This window comes from Lepidochelys kempii, chromosome 2 (genome assembly GCF_965140285.1).
Source record: "Lepidochelys kempii isolate rLepKem1 chromosome 2, rLepKem1.hap1, whole genome shotgun sequence".
Taxonomy (NCBI): Eukaryota; Metazoa; Chordata; order Testudines; family Cheloniidae; genus Lepidochelys; species Lepidochelys kempii.
Genome location: NC_136381.1, coordinates 206,043,447 through 206,062,896, shown reverse-complemented (window position 1 = coordinate 206,062,896; position 19,450 = coordinate 206,043,447). Strand labels below are relative to the sequence as shown.

At 40.7% G+C, this 19,450-nt stretch overlaps 1 protein-coding gene across 5 annotated transcripts in view; it reads left to right on the top strand.

Annotated features, from left to right (window-relative positions):
- The window catches only part of CHN2 (chimerin 2), a 199,575-nt gene that overhangs the window by 149,679 nt on the left and 30,446 nt on the right, over nt 1-19,450 (top strand). For 3 of the 5 annotated variants that reach the window (XM_073333600.2, XM_073333599.2, XM_073333597.2), the window contains 2 exons: nt 8,601-8,678; nt 18,648-18,732. In XM_073333600.2, the coding sequence (XP_073189701.1) occupies nt 8,601-8,678; nt 18,648-18,732 (163 nt within the window). Of the gene's footprint in view, nt 1-8,124; nt 8,679-18,647; nt 18,733-19,450 lie in introns of those variants that run through there. The other 2 variants (XM_073333601.2, XM_073333598.2) reach the window with 2 other exon arrangements.

Genomic DNA, 19,450 nt, shown 5'->3' with positions numbered 1-19,450 from the left:
CTTTGCCAGGTCATTAGTAACCTTGACAAGGTTGGAGCTGGATTGGAGAGGATAAAAGAGAGAGTGGGAGGAAAGGAAGTTGAGACAACAGGAGAAAATAGGCTAGATCTGCTGTTACCATGTTAATCTTGTGCTTCTTCAGGGCTACTCAAGGAGAGCATAGTAATAATTTATATGCTCCTTCAGATCCCTCTTCAAGACCCACATCTGTCATGATACCTACAAGATATTAGCTGACTTGTATTGGCTAGTTAGAGGGGCAGTAGGAGCTTGATGATATGTTTTTCAAACAAAATAAATATATATTAATGATTGTGTTTTACTCCTCCTGTCTTGTACCTTTTCCTCTTAGATTATGACAGGGACCATGTCTTCATGTATATGTGGGCAGTACCTAGCGCATTGTTGGGACAACCATAAGATACATAATAAGATTTATAATGAGAACTTTGCTTGTGTCAATCAATCTAGATTAGAAAATACTGAAATCTTTTTTGGATTAATTAGTATTTAACACATGGCACATCACACCTTCAAAGTGCTGAATATAGACTTTAATGTAATGTTTGTAAGAACTAAACAATGTTTGGTTTATTTAAAAAATACCCTTAGAAATGAAAATACTATAATGGACACTTGCATCCTTTAAGGGGGAGCTCACAGCTTGGAGGAGCTCAGACCATCTTGCATTCAGGCAAAATTTTTACTGATTTCAGGAGTTTTGCTTTAAAAAATCATTTAAATCATTTAAAAAAAGGACCGCAAGTGAGGGCATCAGCTGATCAGTGTTCTCAGTGCCACAATATTTGACTACATAGTTATTTCTTCAATATTGTTTTGTGCTCCTCTCACAGCACTGGTGGAATCTAGGCAAGTTGGTGTGCAGATAAATTATTTCCCTTCTGATGGAAACTTCCATCAAAAATATTCCGGGAAAAGTATGTTCTGTTTTGATTGATTGAAAAAAGAAGCAGCAGCAGACAAAGTTCCCTGTCCTCTGTCTGCTCTACTTCCTACTTTACTTTCCTGGAGCTCAGTTCTGCAAAGCTTCACTCACACAAGTAGTGACAGGTAGTCCTGGTGACCCTCAGTGAGAGTAACAGTTTCTTATATTATTAAGAAGATTTCAGGATCAGGCCCTGAAGCACCCCACCATGTACATCATGTAATGCTCAATGTCTATTACTGTTTCTCATGCAGAGCTTGTAACAATGCAGAAGCCTCTTTTTAACTTTCTCCTTTCATTCTCTTTTGCAGTAGGGTCTATGTACTGGTTTAATATTTTGTAAACACAGCCTTTAGTTCAGTAGCCCTCATGACCATTTCCCCGGGCTCCTTTGTGGCTTGTGGCTTATGAACAGCCTGGAATACTGTAGCATCCAGGCTTCTTTTGAGGTGGCTGCTCTGAGTGCCACAGACAGAACTCTTAAGGAGGAAATTAGAAAAAAAAAATCAATACAGTTTGCAAGATTTACACAGTGTGTGTCATCTCAACATTGTCTTTTTGACTCAGGCGAGAAAGTACCACCCTGCACACTGTGGAGCATATCACACCAGCGAGGAAACAGGCAGCGCTTTGTTTATTAAGGGCTCAGTTGTGGATTTGCCACAACACCTGGGCATGGAGCAAGAGGTTGTTGCACCGCCCCAGGAGAGGCCCAGAAAAACAGATCGTGACTCAGAGAGACATGATCTGCCTTTGGGTTCATCTCCTCCTTGAAGGCCTGCACTGGCCTTATAGCTGAACCAAAGTATGCCCCTTGGCAGACGAGCGGGTGGAGCCAGGGCTCCCCCACCTATTCACCCCTCCCTGCCCATCCCATCCACTTGCATGGGGGCTGTAGAGGGCGATGCAGCAGACCCCTGGGGGCTGTTGTCCTTCCCAGGCAGCCACCCACAGTATGGCTATCTGGTGCAGGGGGATAGCAAGGCATTTTTTTGCTCCTTTATTCCCCTGCACAGGCATGCTGGATGAGCCAGAAGGTGGCCTTTACTTTCAGCAACTCTTGAGTGCTGCCCACACAGCTAAAATTGAATTTATGCAACAAGAACAACAACAAACTGAAGATTTTTTTATAAATATTTATTCTTTCCTAGCCCCCAAATCCTTTTGGTAGCAAAGAAAGTTAGTTGTGTTTTGTGGAGGATTCAGTTCAAATCATTCAATAATCTCATTCTAAAAAGGCATGCTGAAAATGCTGCCACAGCTAAACAACACTTTTCCTTCCCTTACTATCTAATTCTGGTTTAGTGATATTTACTTTACTGTACTGTAAATGCCCAACTTACTGTACAATGCACATGGCTTACTGAGCGACTAAGCAACTAAAATCCTACAGTCCATAGAGATCCCCTGATCCTCTCTACATCTTATATTCGGTTTTCGATTGTTATCAGTGTAAATATTTTGTTAAAACTAGCAACATATTTTCAGCCATCAGAAACCTCCATGTTAGCCAGAGGTATGTCAGCCTTAGCAAGAAATGATCTTTAAGTTAGTTGACACAATGTCCTGTACAATAGATCTTTTAAAAAAGAAAGGGGGGAAAAAAGCAATGAATAAAATGAATCACTTTTGAACTCTTGGACTGCACTGGAGCATGGGGAAGGAACAGAGCATCAGGGCTCATTACTTTGAGAACAGTTCAACTTGTTTGATTTTGCTGCTATTTGTTCTTTAAGTAGGGAGGGAGGGAATTTGTGTCCTATAGTATTTTGCCCTAAATCAGATTAGTTTTCAGCATCCTTTGTTGGACATTGAATCTAGTGTGGCTTCATACGATCAAGCCTGTTAAGAGAATACATTTACTGTGCACCTGCCTGTTATACATCCTGTGTTTGTAGTGAATCCTATTAAACAAATACCTGACAAAGGCATCAGCATGGTGGATAAAGCAACCTAGTGGATGAATACAATTTCAAATACAATAAACAACAAATACTGATCTGCCCTAGACATACATATGAACTGGATTAGCTTGGTTCTCCTTCTTTAAGTCAATTAGCTTAAACAATCCTATGAGAAATGCCAGTATTTCCACTAGGTACTATATGTCTGTCCTTAAAATGACATGTAATGTTTTAAAAGTAATATATTCTAATATGTAGATATTTTAAGATGTACACTATATCATCATAATCCTGTAGTTTGAGTGTTGCATCCACAATGTTATGTAAAAATATAGCTTATAAATGGGATTTTTATCAGTCCAGTGGCATCAATGCAAATGCTAAAGCATTATGAGGAAGCTGACCTCGCTGACTTTGATTCAGTCATGTTGAATATCAGAGAGGAACTATTTCATGTTTATGTTGAGGGTTCATAGCTACATAAGTGTTTTAAAAAAAATGTCCAAAGCTAGTTACTGGATTATGATTTTCTCTGTCAATGTGACAGATACATTTGAACTCATTTGAAGCTGAAGTACTGAAATATAACATGCTGAGCATTTAGGACAGAAGCCTTAAAGTGATGTGCTGATGCCCTAAGCTTTCATTCCTAAGGGCCTTATCCTGCTCCCATTGAAATCTATCCCTCTGAGAAGAAAAGGAGTACTTGTGGCACCTTAGCAACTAACAAATTTATTTGAGCATAAGCTTTTGGAGCTGTAGCTCAGGAAAGCTTATGCTCAAATAAATTTGTTAGTCTCTAAGGTGCCACAAGTACTCCTTTTCTTTTTGCGGATACAGACTAACACGGCTGCTACTCTGAATCCTCTGAGAAGGTCACTGTTATCCTCATTGAACGGGACCAAGAGCAGGTCTTAAATGAGTGTTAACGGGACTCCCTGAAGTAGAGCGGAAGATATTTGGGACAGGGATAACATTCCTCTGGATCTAAGCCCCGAACATCTGCTGGGGCTAGATACATGTATCAAATTGTACATCCCGTCCTACAACACTAAGCCCTGGTCTACACTAGGATTTTAGGTCGAATTTAGCAGCGTTAAATCTATGTAAACCTGCACCTGTCCACACAATGAAGCCCTTTATTTCGACTTAAAGAGCTCTTAAAATCGATTTCCTTACTCCACCCCTGACAAATGGATTAGTGCTTAAATCGGCCTTGCTGGGTCGAATTTGGGGTACTGTGGACACAATTCGACGGTATTGGCCTCCGGGAGCTATCCCAGAGTGCTCCATTGTGACTGCTCTGGACAGCACTCTCAACTCAGATGCACGATTGTTTGCCGTTGCTCTGACGCAGGGAGGGGCGACTGACGACACGGCTTACAGGGTTGGCTTACAGGGAGCTAAAATCAACAAAGGGGGTGGCTTTACATCAAGGAGTATTTCAGGCAGGACTTCACGGAGGGTTCCAATAAGAAATGGTGCACCTAAGTTATTGTTCTTATTGGAACAAGCAGGTTGGTCTGGCCTCTGATTGATACATGGCTAGATTTACCTCGCTGCACCTTCTCTATGAGTGACTGCAGTGTGATCTAGAGGAATGAGTCCCCTAGACGGTGGGCGGGGGAGGGGTTTGCAAATGAGTACAAAACAAATCTGGTCTATTTCTTGTTTTGATCCACTCCATCTATCTTTTACATCTTTGGCTGGCAGCAGACAGTGCAGAAGGACTGCATGCCATCCACATCTCATGGCTGCTCGGCAGAAGATGGTACAATAGGACTGCTAGCCATCCTCATCTCTTGCCTGCCCGGCAGAAGATGATGCAATAGGACTGCTAGCAATCCGTATCACCTGCCTGCTCACCATAAGATGGTTCAATAGGACTGTCTGCAGGACTAAAGAGAATGACTTGATCAAGTCACTCCAAATTTAGTCCCTGCGCCCATGTCTGCCCAGGTGCTTCTGATCGACCTCACACAGGTGACCAGGAGCACCTCGGACATGACGATGACGGCTACCAGTCCTATTGCACCATCTGCTGCCACAAGGCAATGGGTTGCTGCTTCTGTGTAGCAATGCAGTATCGCATCTGCCAGCACCCAGGAGACATACAGTGACAGTGAGCTGAGCGGGCTCCATGCTTGCCGTGGTATGGCGTCTGCACAGGTAACTCAGGTAAAAAGGCGTAAAACAATTGTCTGCCGTTGCTTTCACGGAGGGGGGCAGGGAACGGGGGCCTGACAATATGTACCCAGAGCCACCCGCGACAATGTTTTAGCCCCATCAGGCATTGGGATCTCAACCCAGAATTCCAATGGGCGGCGGAGACTGCGGGAACTGTGGGATAGCTACCCACAGTGCAGCGCTCCAGAAGTCGACTCTAGCCTCGGTACTGTGGAAGCACTCCGCCGAGTTAATGCACTTAATGCACTTAGAGCATTTTCTGTGGGGACACACACACTCGAATATATAAAACTGATTTCTAAAAAACCGACTTCTATAAATTCGACCTAATTTCATAGTGTAGACATACTCTAAATGTCTGATTAAGAGCCGATCCACTGGAGAAGATTTTTTGGGCTCAAAGCTCTGATTTCTGATCTGGCAGTGAACAGGATGTATTAATTGAAGGATGCACAGAACCGCACCATGCAGCATGTTTAGAACTCCCGGCTGATCAGTTAACAGTGCCACTCACAGGGCCGGTGCAAGGATATTTTGCGCCCTAGACGAAAGTCCACCTTGCGCCCTGGAGAGCTGCAGTCGCAAAGGGAGCGCTCAGGACCCTGCAGCGCAGCCTTGCTGGAGAACTTTCCTCCCCCGGGGAGCCGGGAGGTGAAGGTCCCCGGGAGAGGCAGTGGTGGTTAGTGCTTGTGCTGTTGATTACACATAAATCACCAAATTCAAGCCTCATCATGGTGAGGAGCTCAGGAAGGCAATCTCACACACACTCCCCTCCCGAGGAAGATTGCAGCCACCGCAGCAGCAGCGAGGCCGGGCTGGACGCGAAGCGGGATCAGATGTAGCGCAGCGCCCTGGCGGCGACAGGGGAAGGCTGCGGCAAGGCGCAGGGACCTCAGCGGCTCGCTTGCTTTCTCTTCCCCGCACGTCGGGGAGCTCCAGGGGGAGGGGACGGGACGGGACAGAAGCGCAGCCGGAATGGAGAGAAGCAGAGCTCCACGGGGAGCGAAGGCAGGGGGCAGAGGCACACCCTGGAGGGTCAGCCTTGCACGCTCCACCTCTCCCCTTCCGACCCCACGTTCCCTGTCCTCTGCGTCCTCTCCCCTTCCCCTCCATCGCTGTGTCTCCTTCCCTCCTCCTCCTCCTCCTCTCCAGCGTTTTCCTCCCTCACTCCCTCCCCAGAGACAAGGGAAGTGCCTGGGAAATGCAACCAAGGCAGGTCGTCGGAGAGCCAGCCCCACTCTCCTGTGAGAAGATGCGCCCTGCCTCAGGTCCAGGGCACAGGCTTCTGATACAGTGCAAGCAGCCACGCCTCGCCGCGGACCTCTCCCTGGCAGAAGGAGGCTGGAAGTGTCCCGGGGCGTGAGTCCCAAGCCCTCTGATTCTAGCTTCTTGATTTATTTGCTCCAGGCAGAGGTTTTCCCTGGCAGGAAAAAGGAACAAAGATGAACCCTCCTTGCGTGCACGGCTGGGTCGCCATGAGGCAACCTGTGCACAGCATGGGACAGAGCTGCCCAATGTAGTGTGTGGAAGAGACATAGAGCGAGGGAGAACCCGGTTTCGAGGGAAGGCGGCTTGGGGAAAGGACCGAACTGCGCTTCGTCCCATTTTGGATGAAGCAAAATAAAAATTTGGGGCCCCGCTTTTTGGTGCCCCCAAATCTTGGCGCCCTAGGCAGCCCTCTAGTTCACCGAGTGGTTACACTGGCCCTGGCCACTCAGTTGTGCTTTCAGTTGGAAAAGAGGGTGAGCGCAGCACCTGTTTATTTAGCAAGAGGAGCCTCAGTGGAAAAGAAACAGTAACTAACTACCAAGGCTTCTAAATCTGATAGAAGAGAGAGAGAGAGAGAGTTATGCTGCCAATTAAGTGGAAAAGAAAGGGAAAAGAAGTACATTCAGGAGAGAAACAACTAGGTCATGTCACATTTGAAAAGCTGATTTTGCAGGTTACAGGACTTGTTAGTGCACTGTATGAAATTACACAGCCTGATCTTACTGATGGTTGGCCATCTGTCCCTGCAGGTTTTCATATCGGGAGAGCACAGTTTTTACTAAGAGCATGTAAACTATGTAGTGGTGTTGTTTTAAGTCAGTGCATTAGATGAACCCTCTAGGATGTCTAAGGTATTGGGGTGTGGTAGAGCCAAAGGAAGAAACGACTTCACAAATTAACAAAAGTAAGTCTGTTTAGATCATTTAATTTGCTATTGATTTTGGGTTCAAGTGTGGAAAAGAATGGGCATAAAGGGAGAAACAAAGGGTGGCAGGGCTTGTCAGTTTCAGAAGCAGCTCTCTGGTAATATTGTCCACTCCTGTAGTACCTTCCCTCTGAGCATGTCAAGCATGTTTCAGACACTGTGAGGCTTCATTCTCTAATATCCCTCTGAGGTAGGTAACTATTATCCTCATTGTACTGATAGAGAAACAGAAATGAAAAGATTAAGTGACCGGCCCAAGGTCATTCAGAAGCCCGTGGCAGAGATGGGATTAGAGCTCAGATTTCCTGTACTGGGCTTTAACCACATGTTATTCTTCCTCCCAAACATACATACTGCAGAAACTAGAGTGGGGGAACAGCTGGACTGGTGCCACTTAGGCCCCAGACCTGCCATCTGATCTGTGCAGGATGCACCCCTTGCAACTCTGCAGAGCTCCATTATCTTCCATAGGCCTCTGCAAAGGCTAAGGGGCTCCCCCTGTGATCTGATTGAATGGCTGGGGGCTTAGTTTCCAATTTTTACTGAATGTGATCTAATTGCTCACTGCTAAGTGGACCCCCAACCAAATGCAGGCCACAAAAATGCTATTAATCCTTGGAGTACGACTGGATTTTTCACTTGCACAGGATATGAAAAAGAAGAGATTTTAGCCCTGCAAGATTAAACAATCATCAGGGTTTAACGGATTTAATCCACTGGTGTTCAGACTGGAATGACTCATAAGTCTCCAAGTCTGAGTGTAATTGGATGCAGCATCAGAGCCTTTAAAAAAAAAAAAAAAAAACATGCTACCAACTAGAAGTGATCTTTCCTTTGAAATTTGTTGTGGCATGAGGCCATAAAGCTGTCACCCTGCCTGTATTTCTTCAGTCTCGCTGGATACCGTTGCTGGGGGAGTGGGGGAGGGGGAGTTTTGTTCAGTACATGAATTCCAACTTTTGTTTCAGGCACACGTCTGCCTTAAGAAATAGCACAAAGCAGGCTGTTACTTATTCAGATGCAGAAGCTCCTTCCATCACACAAGACGGCCCATTCAAGTCACATGCCAGAGGTCTCCGCAGAATGGGCTGCAGCTGCTTCAAATCTGCTGTCTAACATTAGAAGCAGTTGGACAAACCTGAGTACAGTAAGCCTCCCAGCCTCAGAGGAAGACAGGAAAAAGATCTGGGATCCAAGCACTATGTTCTCTGAGGAGCTGTGGCTTGAAAATGAGAAAAATTGTGCTGTTGTTCACAAGTCTAAGCGAGGAAGGAAACGTCAAGAGCTGCTGGCAGTGGCATTGGGGGTTAAGGCGGGAGTAAAGGGGGCAATATTATGGCAACCTCTGAAACTCTTTGCCTATTCACAGATCACCTCTTTGGTCAGAAGAGCAGCTTTAACTCAAAACGACAACCATTGCAACTATGAAAAAGCACACAATTTTAAGGTAAGAACAGCTTTGGGATGCTTCTGGTTTAAAGGTTGATTGATTTTTCCTGTGTAAAGTTTTGCACTGTGATTATATATTTCCATATAACTCTTTATGCCACATCCAAGAGGAGTATTTCAGAAAGTAGTTTTCTTCCTGTGTTAAAATCCATTGATTGTGTAATTCTTAACACATGTCGACAGGGCTATTTAATATGGATAACAATCTCTCTCAGAGCACAAGCAAAGTCAAGACCCTGCTGGATCCTGCCAAATGACAGATTTATATTTGAGCTCCTTAGACCCAGATGTGTTTTATTTGTTTCTTGGAAATGTTACTTCAGATTGATCACCTTAATCTTAAAATGTGTCAGTTTTGATAATAAAAATATGACTTCTGAAAATCTACATTTTTATAGTGTGGTGTTAGTGCCGTTTTAACAATACACATTTGTGCTCTTTCTGTTTGCACTAAGTCATGAAAGCCCAGTACCTACTAACAATAAAACAAAGTGCTGTGGTGGTATTGTCTGATATCTTTTATTCTTGCGAAGGAAATGCTCCTTGAGTCCCACTGAGCTATTGGATATAGGCTTGTGCTTGCTTGTCAGACTAAAATGAATAGCTATACAAACTCAAGGATGCTTAAACAGATTGTCTTGTTGCTAGCTTATAGATACAAAATCAGATTCTTTTTTCAATCACAGCATCTGGAATGCTGTGTGCGCTGGGGAAGTGACTCAGCCTTAGAAACTAGACTTCCAGTCATCTTGCTCTAACATCTTTTGCCAGAAGGACTGAGTTAGTTCCAGAGTGTGCCAATCCCCAGTTATCATGGTTAGAGCTGTCAAAAAGTGGTTTGATGGTAATTGGGGGTGGATACAAAGTGACTGAGAGGAATGAAAAGGAGATAAACAAGAGATGAGAGATGTGCATTATACTCCCTTAATTCCTCTATTTTCTTAGTGCTCCCTGGAGATGATAATCTAGGTCATTGTCAGAATAATTTGATTCATTATCAGAAATAGTATTTTATCATGCTGACTTCTGGCCTTTAAATAAAAGGGAAATTAACGTTCATTAAAATTATTTAGCAAGTATGCTTTTCTCTTTGTTCCTCTGTTATGCTTTTCCCTTAAGACATTCAGTGTCTGTGCTGTGGTTGGAATTTATCAATAATTCAGTATTCATGAGTAAAACTTTACCTTCAACATTTTATGCTCCTTGCCATTCCTCCTCCTTAACCCAGCACCCACATAAAAGTTAATATTTTTCTCACTGCTAAATACTGAAAGAAATAGGAGAAATATTCTGTACTTTTTTCTTGATTAAAGAATCTTTTATGCTTTCTGGTTTTAGCCTCATTATCATTTAAATATGAAAACTGTTTTAGGTTAACTAGAAAATATTTTCTCATGACTGGGACTTTTTTCCACTTTGACCTATACATTCCTTCCTTTCCTCTTCAAAATTCCCCTTGTTTTGGCTTTGATTTATAACTGGAAATGTGCCCAGCAACATTGGATTTGCACAGTTGAGCTGTTATACACCCTTTATTACTTTCTTTTTGAAAAGAGTCATAGTTTAGCTGAAAGAAAAGGAGTACTTGTGGCACCTTAGAGACCAACAAATTTATTTGAGCATAAGCTCACTTCATCGGATGCAGCTCACGAAAGCTTATGAGTCCATGCTGTTCTGCTCGATAATGATCCAAAGCAGAACAGACCGACATATTCATTTTCATCATCTGAGTCAGATGCCGGCAGCAGAAGGTTGATTTTCTTTTTTGGTGGTTCAGGTTCTGTAGTTTCCACATCTGAGTGTTGCTATTTTAAGACTTTTGAAAGCATGCTCCACACCTCGTCCCTCTCAGATTTTGGACGGCACTTCAGATTCTTAAACCTTGAGTTGAGTGCTGTAGATTTTTAGAAATCTCACATTGGTACCTTCTTTGCGTTTCATCAAATCTGCTGTGAAAGTGTTCTTAAAACATACATGTGCTGGGTCATCATCCAAGACTGCTATAACATGAAATATATGGCAGAATGCGGGTAAAACAGAACAGGAGACAATTCTTCCCCAAGGAGTTCAGTCACAAATTTAATTAATGCATTATTTTTTTAAAGAGCATCATCAGCATGGAAGCATGTGCTCTGGAATGGTGGCTGAAGCATGAAGGGGCATACGAGTGTTTAGCATATCTGGCACGTAAATACCTTGCAACACCAGGTACAAGAGCCATGTGAACATACTGTTCTCACTTTCAGGTGAGATCGTAAATAAGAAGCAGGCAGCAGTATCTTCCATAAATGTAAAAAAACTTGTTTATCTTAGCGATTGGCTGAACAAGAAGTAGGACTTAGTGGACTTGTAGGCGCTAAAGTTTTACATTGTTTTGTTTTTGAGTATAGTTATGTAACAAAAATAATCTACATTTGTAAACTACACTTTCATGATAAAGAGATTGCACTACGTACTTTTATGAGGTGACTTGAAAAATACAATTTCTTTTGTTAAAAATTTTTACAGTGCAAATATTTGTAATCAAAAATAATAATATAAAGTGAGCACTGTACACTTTGTATTGTGTTGTAATAGAAATCAATATATTTGAAAATGTAGAAAACATCCAAAAATATTTAATAAATTTCAACTGGTATTCTATTGTATAACAATGTGAATAATCGGGATTAATTTTTTTGAGTTAATCCTGTGAATTAACTGCAATTAATCGAAAGCCCTACAAAATATGAATTTTAAGAAAGAAACATTTTAAAAATAAAATGTAACCTAGAAAGTTAGGTCACTCTGAAGTATTATATTTACATAACACAAATATTACTCACCACTCAAAAATCTACAGTCTTCTATAGGATGATTCTAAAATGCATATAGTAGCTAAAAAAAATCATGAACAATGTGCTAATAGTGGAATATTTAGATTAAACAGTCACCCACTTTAAGTTTTAAATCTATTGACATGTTCATAAAAAAGTTAAGTAGTGCAAAAGAAAGAAAATTGTTGGAGGGTTTTTGAAGCTTAAGTCCTAGTTGTCATAGACATATACACAATACTAATATGGTACTGTGGAACATAAGTAAAATCTAATGGGCTATTTCATAGGGTTGCAAAGAGGTGTTTTGCCCTTTTTTGTTTTACTGAACACTTAAAATGTGTTGTACTATATATTTTGCTGTATATGGACAGGGATTTCATGACAGAGTCCATCAGAATGTTTGGCATGCGTTAGTGTCAATAAATGTACACTAAAAAAAATTTTTACCTTGGCAAATTTGAACCTCTTGGGATGATTAGTCTTTTTTTTTAAAAAGGCTACGTATTTGGTACAACTGATTGGAAACATTGTGTAACAAAGTAGAACTGGCGGAAAGGGGAAAAGCACAAAAAAGAGATGGGTACAAAATTCAGAGTCAGATCTAGACTGCCTTGTGCCCTTTTAAAAAGGCAAAGTTCAACGTGTGCACGCCAAATAATTAACTAAAGGGATCTAGGATGTGTTTTGCATGTTTAATACCCATTTTGAATTTTAAATCGCTATATGGGGGGGGTTGGTATAAAAGTTACAGCCTCTCGGGCACTTTGTATTTGAATAATATTGTGAGGAAGGTCATTCCAGATGCTAGTGGAGATATGTGTATGTATAGTGGTGGAGGGAGTAGAAAAGAGCAAAACCAGACTTTGTCTTTGCCCCACCAAAGTAACTGCACGCCCTAAACCTCAGGAGCAAAGGGATGACTTCTTCTTAGTGGCCTTGGAGAGGCACAATTGACCCTGCACAGGCTGGGGAAAATTTAGAACCAAGACCCTGCCCTCCTACCCATAGGCCAGCAAAACTGACCTGCTGTGTGGGGCACGCTGCACTATGCAAAAGGATGGTTTAGCATGCACAGCCCTTCCTTTGCTCCCTGCAGCTCCTCAAGGGATCGCAGGCACAATCTCTTCCAGAACTTGCCCTGGAGCAGTACAGCTTTGTAATGCCACAGTGTGGAGCAGTGTAAAAAGCAGACCATCTAGCCCTGTGTTAGGGCAAATTGTTGAAGTCCTTCCCATGACCATTCTTTTTGGTCCTAAATTATGACAACAAACGTTCTATATATATATATATATATTTTTATACAGTTTACATTGTATCACACTAGTGTTCGGAAACTGAAATTAAAAAGGAGTAGATTCATTAGCTGGCACATCTAGGAGTGGACAGGACTTATAAATCCGTAAAGAAAGTAAGTCCTTGGGGCCAGGTCTTGATTGACAAAAAGATGCTTTCTTCAGTTGTATTAGCTCATTCGAATTAGTTTAATGTAACTGGAAAGTTCCCTTAGCTCTCATTAAGGTCCTGATCCTGCAAATACTCATACAAGTGGTTAACTTCACTACCTTGAGTCGTCCCATTAACTTCAACAGCATTACTCATGGTAGTAAAGTTAAACAGGTACGTAAATATTTGCAGAATCGAAGCCTAAGGGCATGGCTACACTGGAGCTGAAGGTGTAACTTCCAGTTTGGGTAGACATACGGATGCTAGTTTTGACAAGCTAGCATGTTAAAAATTGAAGTGTCTCTGCAGCGGCATGAATGGCAGGAGTGAATCCTACCCTGAAACCTGGGTACTTATTTAAGCAACTAGCCTATCTTGCTGCCCATACCACCATGGCCCCGCTGCTATATTTAGCATGTTACCTCGATCAAAGCTGGTGCACATGTCTACGCAAGCTGGAAATTACACCTCCAGCTTCACTGTAGACATACTCTAGAGACACAGGCTAGCACCTTTTAGAACGTTCCCGCTCCTTGTGATATAGACTCAGGAGGGAGTTAATTCAATTGAATTAACATAACTGAAGAAAACATACTTTTTGTCCATTGAGACATGGCCTGAGCTAGTCAAGTCGCAGCAAATGGGGAATCGCATATATTCTAGAGTTACCTTTTACAAAACAGGATCTCACTTTTTATAACAGAAATTAACATAGGACCAGATTTTGCCCTCACTTACTTTTATTACTACACAGTCTTCTGCATTTCCCATTACCACAGATTTCAAGTGGTGTCGTGCCGGATTCTATATTGATAGTAATGTTTGTTGAACCTCATGCCAGCACAGAGTCCCAGGAACATCAATGGGGACCAAAGGAGATGCCTTGGGACATCAGCATGCAGTTTATTGTAGGATCAGGGCCCAGTGCAGGACAGAATTTGGCCCATTATTATTGTAGAACCTTAGAAGTGATCTCAGTTTTCATTGCAACATATAAAATTTAGAGACGCAGTGAGGGTTTTAATTATGGCATGTACACTCAGTGTTTTTTTTTTTCATATGTCTGTTGTTTTTCTTAAAATTACACCTTTGTGAGAAGTGGAATTTTCATTGTCCCAAAACAAAACTGGTAACGGATTCAATTCTGTTCCCACTGAAGCCATTGATTTCAAAGGGATTCAGTTGAGGCCCCAGAGCTGAGGTAAAGTGTTCCTGCTTTTCAACTGAAAGTCTGAAAAATCTCTTCTTCTCTTTTGATACAAAAGAAAAAAAGCTTCAAAACCAGGTTAGGTAACCAAAAAATTGTCTGAAAGCAGCTCTGCATATTTCATATGAAGAGCACACGTGTCAGCCCAAGGCAGTTCTTGATTTGCTGCTGTAGCATTGTTTTTACTGGATTCACTCTGTGGCTTTGGTGAAATCACTTAACTTTTCTGCCTTAGTTTCCTCATCTGTGAAATAGAGATAATACCTACCTCACAGTGGTATCACAACTATTAATGACTGTGTAAAGCATTGTACACCTGCAGATTCTCAGAGGAAGATGGAAGGGACATTAAAGAGACCATATGGAAGCAATGGTAGTTGAGAGATGTAAGTAAAGGAAACAGAGAGGAGCATCACTAATGAAGACAAAATGTAATGTGTGTAAGAGAGAGAGGATTAATATGAAGAAGAAACTACTTTTCCATGAAAGAATGGGAGAGAGAGAATAATACAAAGAAAGGAAATATAAATACAGAAAATGAAAGGAGATGGCCTGGAGATAGAGTGAGTCAGACAGTGGGAGGAGGGAAACGAAGAAACTAAAGAAGGGAATAAGCAGGAAAACACATTTTAGACTAATAAATTTTGTTGAACTATCTCACAGACAACTCAGATCTCTGGACAGTAAGTTTGGAGCAAAGGGATGGCATTTTGAGAACTTACGCAATATTAATATTATTGAGTCCCCTGCATTCTATAGCTAAATAGTGGTGGGAAAAGACAAGAAAAAAGTTTACCAGAATGTACATCAGACCCCTTCATTATTGGGGTGAATATTGACCCCAAAACCTCAGGTCATATTGAGAATTGTCCCTTGCTGTTTCTTTTGAAAGATTGGCAGTATGCAAGGACACCAGCACAAGCAGTTCAACGCTATTCTTTATACACAAACGAGTCTCCGTGACAGTCCAAAAATTTGAAAGGGTGCGGGGGGACTCAAAAAGTTATCTTGATGATTCTTCAAAAAGCCTATGCCCGGTTCAGTAGGTAGTGGTGTGATCATACGGACACGGGTACAAGACTAAAAATATAATCCTATCTCCTATCTATGACTGCCTCGGAACCCTTGCACAGTATAAAATAACTCCAGGATCAGTTCGGCAGTCATTTCTCAGGCAAAACTCTCATTTACTGTGACCAAAGTCTTACTTTCAGCATCAGCCTTAAGAGTCCATCTGAGCTGAAGTGTTGTTTTTAAGAATACAGAGCCTTATTTTTTATGAACATTGAAAGTAATGGTCAGCCAAACTTCAGAGACAGTTCAGATATGTATCTTAAGTTACATTAATGCTTATCCAAACTTCTTGAAATTTCATCTAGAAAATCTCAAAAGATCACACTTTTGACTTGTGAGATAACAGTATTTCTCTGTTTCAGCTCAACCAGAAATGCTGCAAAACCAGCCTTTCTCATGGTATTTCATTTTGGTACATGTAATTTCAGCCAAAATATGGAGATGTGAAAGTAACATTAAATAAATAAATTTAACTGAAATTTTGGGGCCTCAAAATCAATGGTAGATGAGGGTGCTCAGCAACTCTCAAGTTTGGGTCTTCGGTGAAAATAATAATGACCATTTCCCATTGTGCAAGAAAAGACAAAGATATAATCAGCTACCAACTTCTAAATACTCTACAGTGTGATCAGTTAAATGATACCTTTATGTGAAGTGAACAAGCAGGCCTTTAATATCCTAGAAACTGTGGTGTAGTCTAACCAGGATGTAAAACTGTGCAGTTTTAATAATACCGAACAACCTTTTACAATTGTCTTTCATAAAAGATTAGCTTTTGTAACACTTTGTGAAGCAAGAGATACTGAGAATCTAAAGATTAGCGATATCCCTCAAATAGACAATTTCGCATTTGTAGTTAAATGTAGCTCACGAAAGGTTATGCTCAAATAAATTTGTTAGTCTCTAAGGTGCCACAAGTACTCCTTTTCTTTTTGCAGATACTGACTAACACGGCTGCTACTCTGAAACCACAAAAATTGCATAGTTACACATCTAAAATTGGTAGCATTGCAGTCATAGATAACTGTCTGCAATTTTGTATCCACAACATTATGTTGGAGGCCACATTTTAAAATGTAAGCCTAAAACTCCAATGGCAATGTTCTCAGTTGATGTAAGTCAGTATCAATGAAGCTATGCTATTTGCACCGGCTGGTGATCTAGCTTTAAATGAATGTTAACTGATCCCTGTAAGACAACCTCTGAATGGAGCAAGAAGTGATAGAAACACATATATATCAGCAAGGCTTACCACCAATAAGTGTTTCCCATTAGTATATGTTGTAGTGAGAGCTAATACATTTCAGAAGTATAATTTGAGTTGGTCAAATGTACCTGTTTAAACATTTTAATACCAAAAGAGATGAAAAAATTAGCATTACTTTAAGCTAAATAGCAACTGCTTTACAGCTGCAATTAGTTACATAATTATTGACTACATGGATAAGTAGGAGTAATTTGTTGTCAAGCTGTGCTAAGTGAAAATGTAGTTTTTAATCATCAAACTAGAAAGATAGTAAGATATTTAAAAATACTTCATTTTGCCAAGGAATAGCAATGTTATCAGTTAATACACACTCATTTCAGAAAAAAGTAAAGTGAAACAGGAAAATGGGAAAAAAGCGTTAGTTTGGTTTATTAATTAATACATGTTTTCCAAGACAAATAGATGGAAATATTTAAGTATGTTTGTAGCTGTTACCACTGAACTTGAGAGCAAATGGTGCAATACCATTGAAGCCTTTAGTTACACAAGGGATTAATTTGGCCAAGACAGTTAGTAAGTAAAATCTATAACGTATGTTGTATTTTTGTTCAATTTTGTTTGGTATTATTTTCAGACAGATAGCTCTGATTTCATAATATGACAAATCGTTGAATTGCAGGAGCTGTGATTTCTTGATGCAATGCAATAATGCTGTGAGTGGTGCTGTAGACATAGCAGGGCCATGATATTAGCAAGCTGTATGCTTGATTGAAAATTGTATATCGTTTATTTGGAAAAGGGCAATAACTGCACTTTCCCCAACTAAATATACTTGATGAAAATTTAAAATAATAAACTTTTTCCCCAGCCAGTAGTGACCTTTCAACAAAGTACCCAGGGGATTAAAAAAAAAGAAAGGAAAGGGTTAGTCAACAGAGAGGAAGCATTAGCAGCCTCAGTGTGCACAATGTATTTTGTTAAATAAAGTCTCTAGGCAGATCTAGCCCATTTACACAGGACTATACTCGACTATTTACTGTGCTGTTCAATGAAAATTAAGTGCATGCTGTATCATGCAAAGGGCTCTAAAGATGCCAGTGTTAATTTTGCACTATATAGCCATATTTTAAATAACAAAAAGATCACCGTTATAGGTTCTTTAAAATGCAGTTGTTGAAGCAAGTGTTTTGTGCAAAAGGCAGCTGAGGAAACTGTGTTCTGTCTGTTCTTTTCATGCCATTTTACCCTTCTTGTACTGATATGGGGATTGTAGTAAAATGAGACTGACTGTGACTTTATTGAATAAGGATCTATTTATTTTTTTTGTTTTGTCTGTGTGAGATCAGTTTAGTTATTTAGGTGGTTTGGTCAAAGGAGTAGTTTGCCTATGTCTGTAATTGATTCTGCCGTGCAAAAGCAGATGATTGCCCAACTTTTGCCTAGAATGTCTACACAAATTATTCCTTTTGATTCCTTTGGCTTTTGTTTAATGATTCTTTTTTTTTAAATGGTGCAAATGCCCACATGATGGAGTCATGCCATAATCCTACTGTACTAACACCTATGGGATATTCAAAATATTAGAACTTTGAATCTGCATGGGGGGAGAGGGGGCAAAGTTTGCCCTCAGTACCCTAGTCCAGTCCCCCTGAAATCAATAATAATTGTGCAAGTGTATTGGAAAGCAGAATTTGGCCACAGCATGAGAGCAGAGATTTTCTTCCACTGAATTTTATCTCCCTCTCTTTCCAATAGTCTGTTGCAGAGTGTGTGACTCTCGGAAGCTTTCTGATTTTATTTTAGCTAGTTCAGTAAAAGGAATGACTACGACTGCTTGGATTATTTGTTTTATTTTTGTCCATTTTGATAGTGGACTAAACCCAGTTACCACTTCTGTATCTGCACTGAACTAAATGTAGATGACACAAAAGAAACACATCAACTAGCAAAAAAGAAAAAAAAAGTTTTAAAAATAATTTGTTTCTATGTCATACAGTATCCAGTTCTGCATTATGATAGGCCTATTGTGAGATAAGAGAACATAAAGATCAAAGCACATTTATTTTCCGAGGATTTATTTCATACAGACTTTGGAAAGAAGTGTATACTGTATGCTGAAGACTTACTCCTACTGAATCCTTTGTCGTTTATCTCTTTTACTTGTTCCATCTGTCAGACCATCTGCCTCCTGATGACCCCATTTTTTTTATTGTATTACAGGTCTACACATTCCGAGGTCCACACTGGTGTGAATATTGTGCCAATTTCATGTGGGGGCTCATTGCTCAGGGAGTCAGGTGTTCAGGTAGCTTTATGCATTTAATTTATCTTGGTTCTTTCTTCTGAAAAATAAAAGTGTAAGATCTGGGAGGGAGGAATGGGGGACAATTTCATAAAATGTAACAAGAAATTGCTATCTAATTAGTCCAAAGGCTGAATTTGCTGTAGTTTAGCCCTTTCCAAGAAGTGCTGAGCACTAGGCACACATTTTAACAATAACAGTAAGGAATGGGAGTTGTACAGAAATCAGGATCCAGTCCCAGTATTAGCAAGGGAGAATAATGGGGAAGACGGAGGGAGATCTTTCTACTTTTCATATCTGAAGAACAGAGAAATTAGCAGCACCAGTTTTTTGTTTTGTTTTTTTAACTTATCCTGTTTGTTTCCGGACTCCTGTAGAGCCTTACAAGAATATGTAAACATATTGGAAAGAAGATGGTGCTATATTTTCCCTTGGAAAACTTGATCCTTTTTTTCCCTAAACAAAGGACTTAGAAATATTGTCCTGTTTATTTTTCCTGCTTAGTTGGCTTAGAAGTAGAGGCATCTCTCTATGGACATCTTTATAACAGTACGTTGGCAATGTGTAGGCCCCAGTATTTTGGTTTAGGTTTTTCATCAGCATCTTGTAAATCATCTTCCTTATGGTAGTGCCAGGTTTTGTTTTATATGTTTTTACATCTTCAGAAACAAGATCTGAAGATGGCACAAAGCCAGCCTGCAGCTAGACTTCATAATTCATC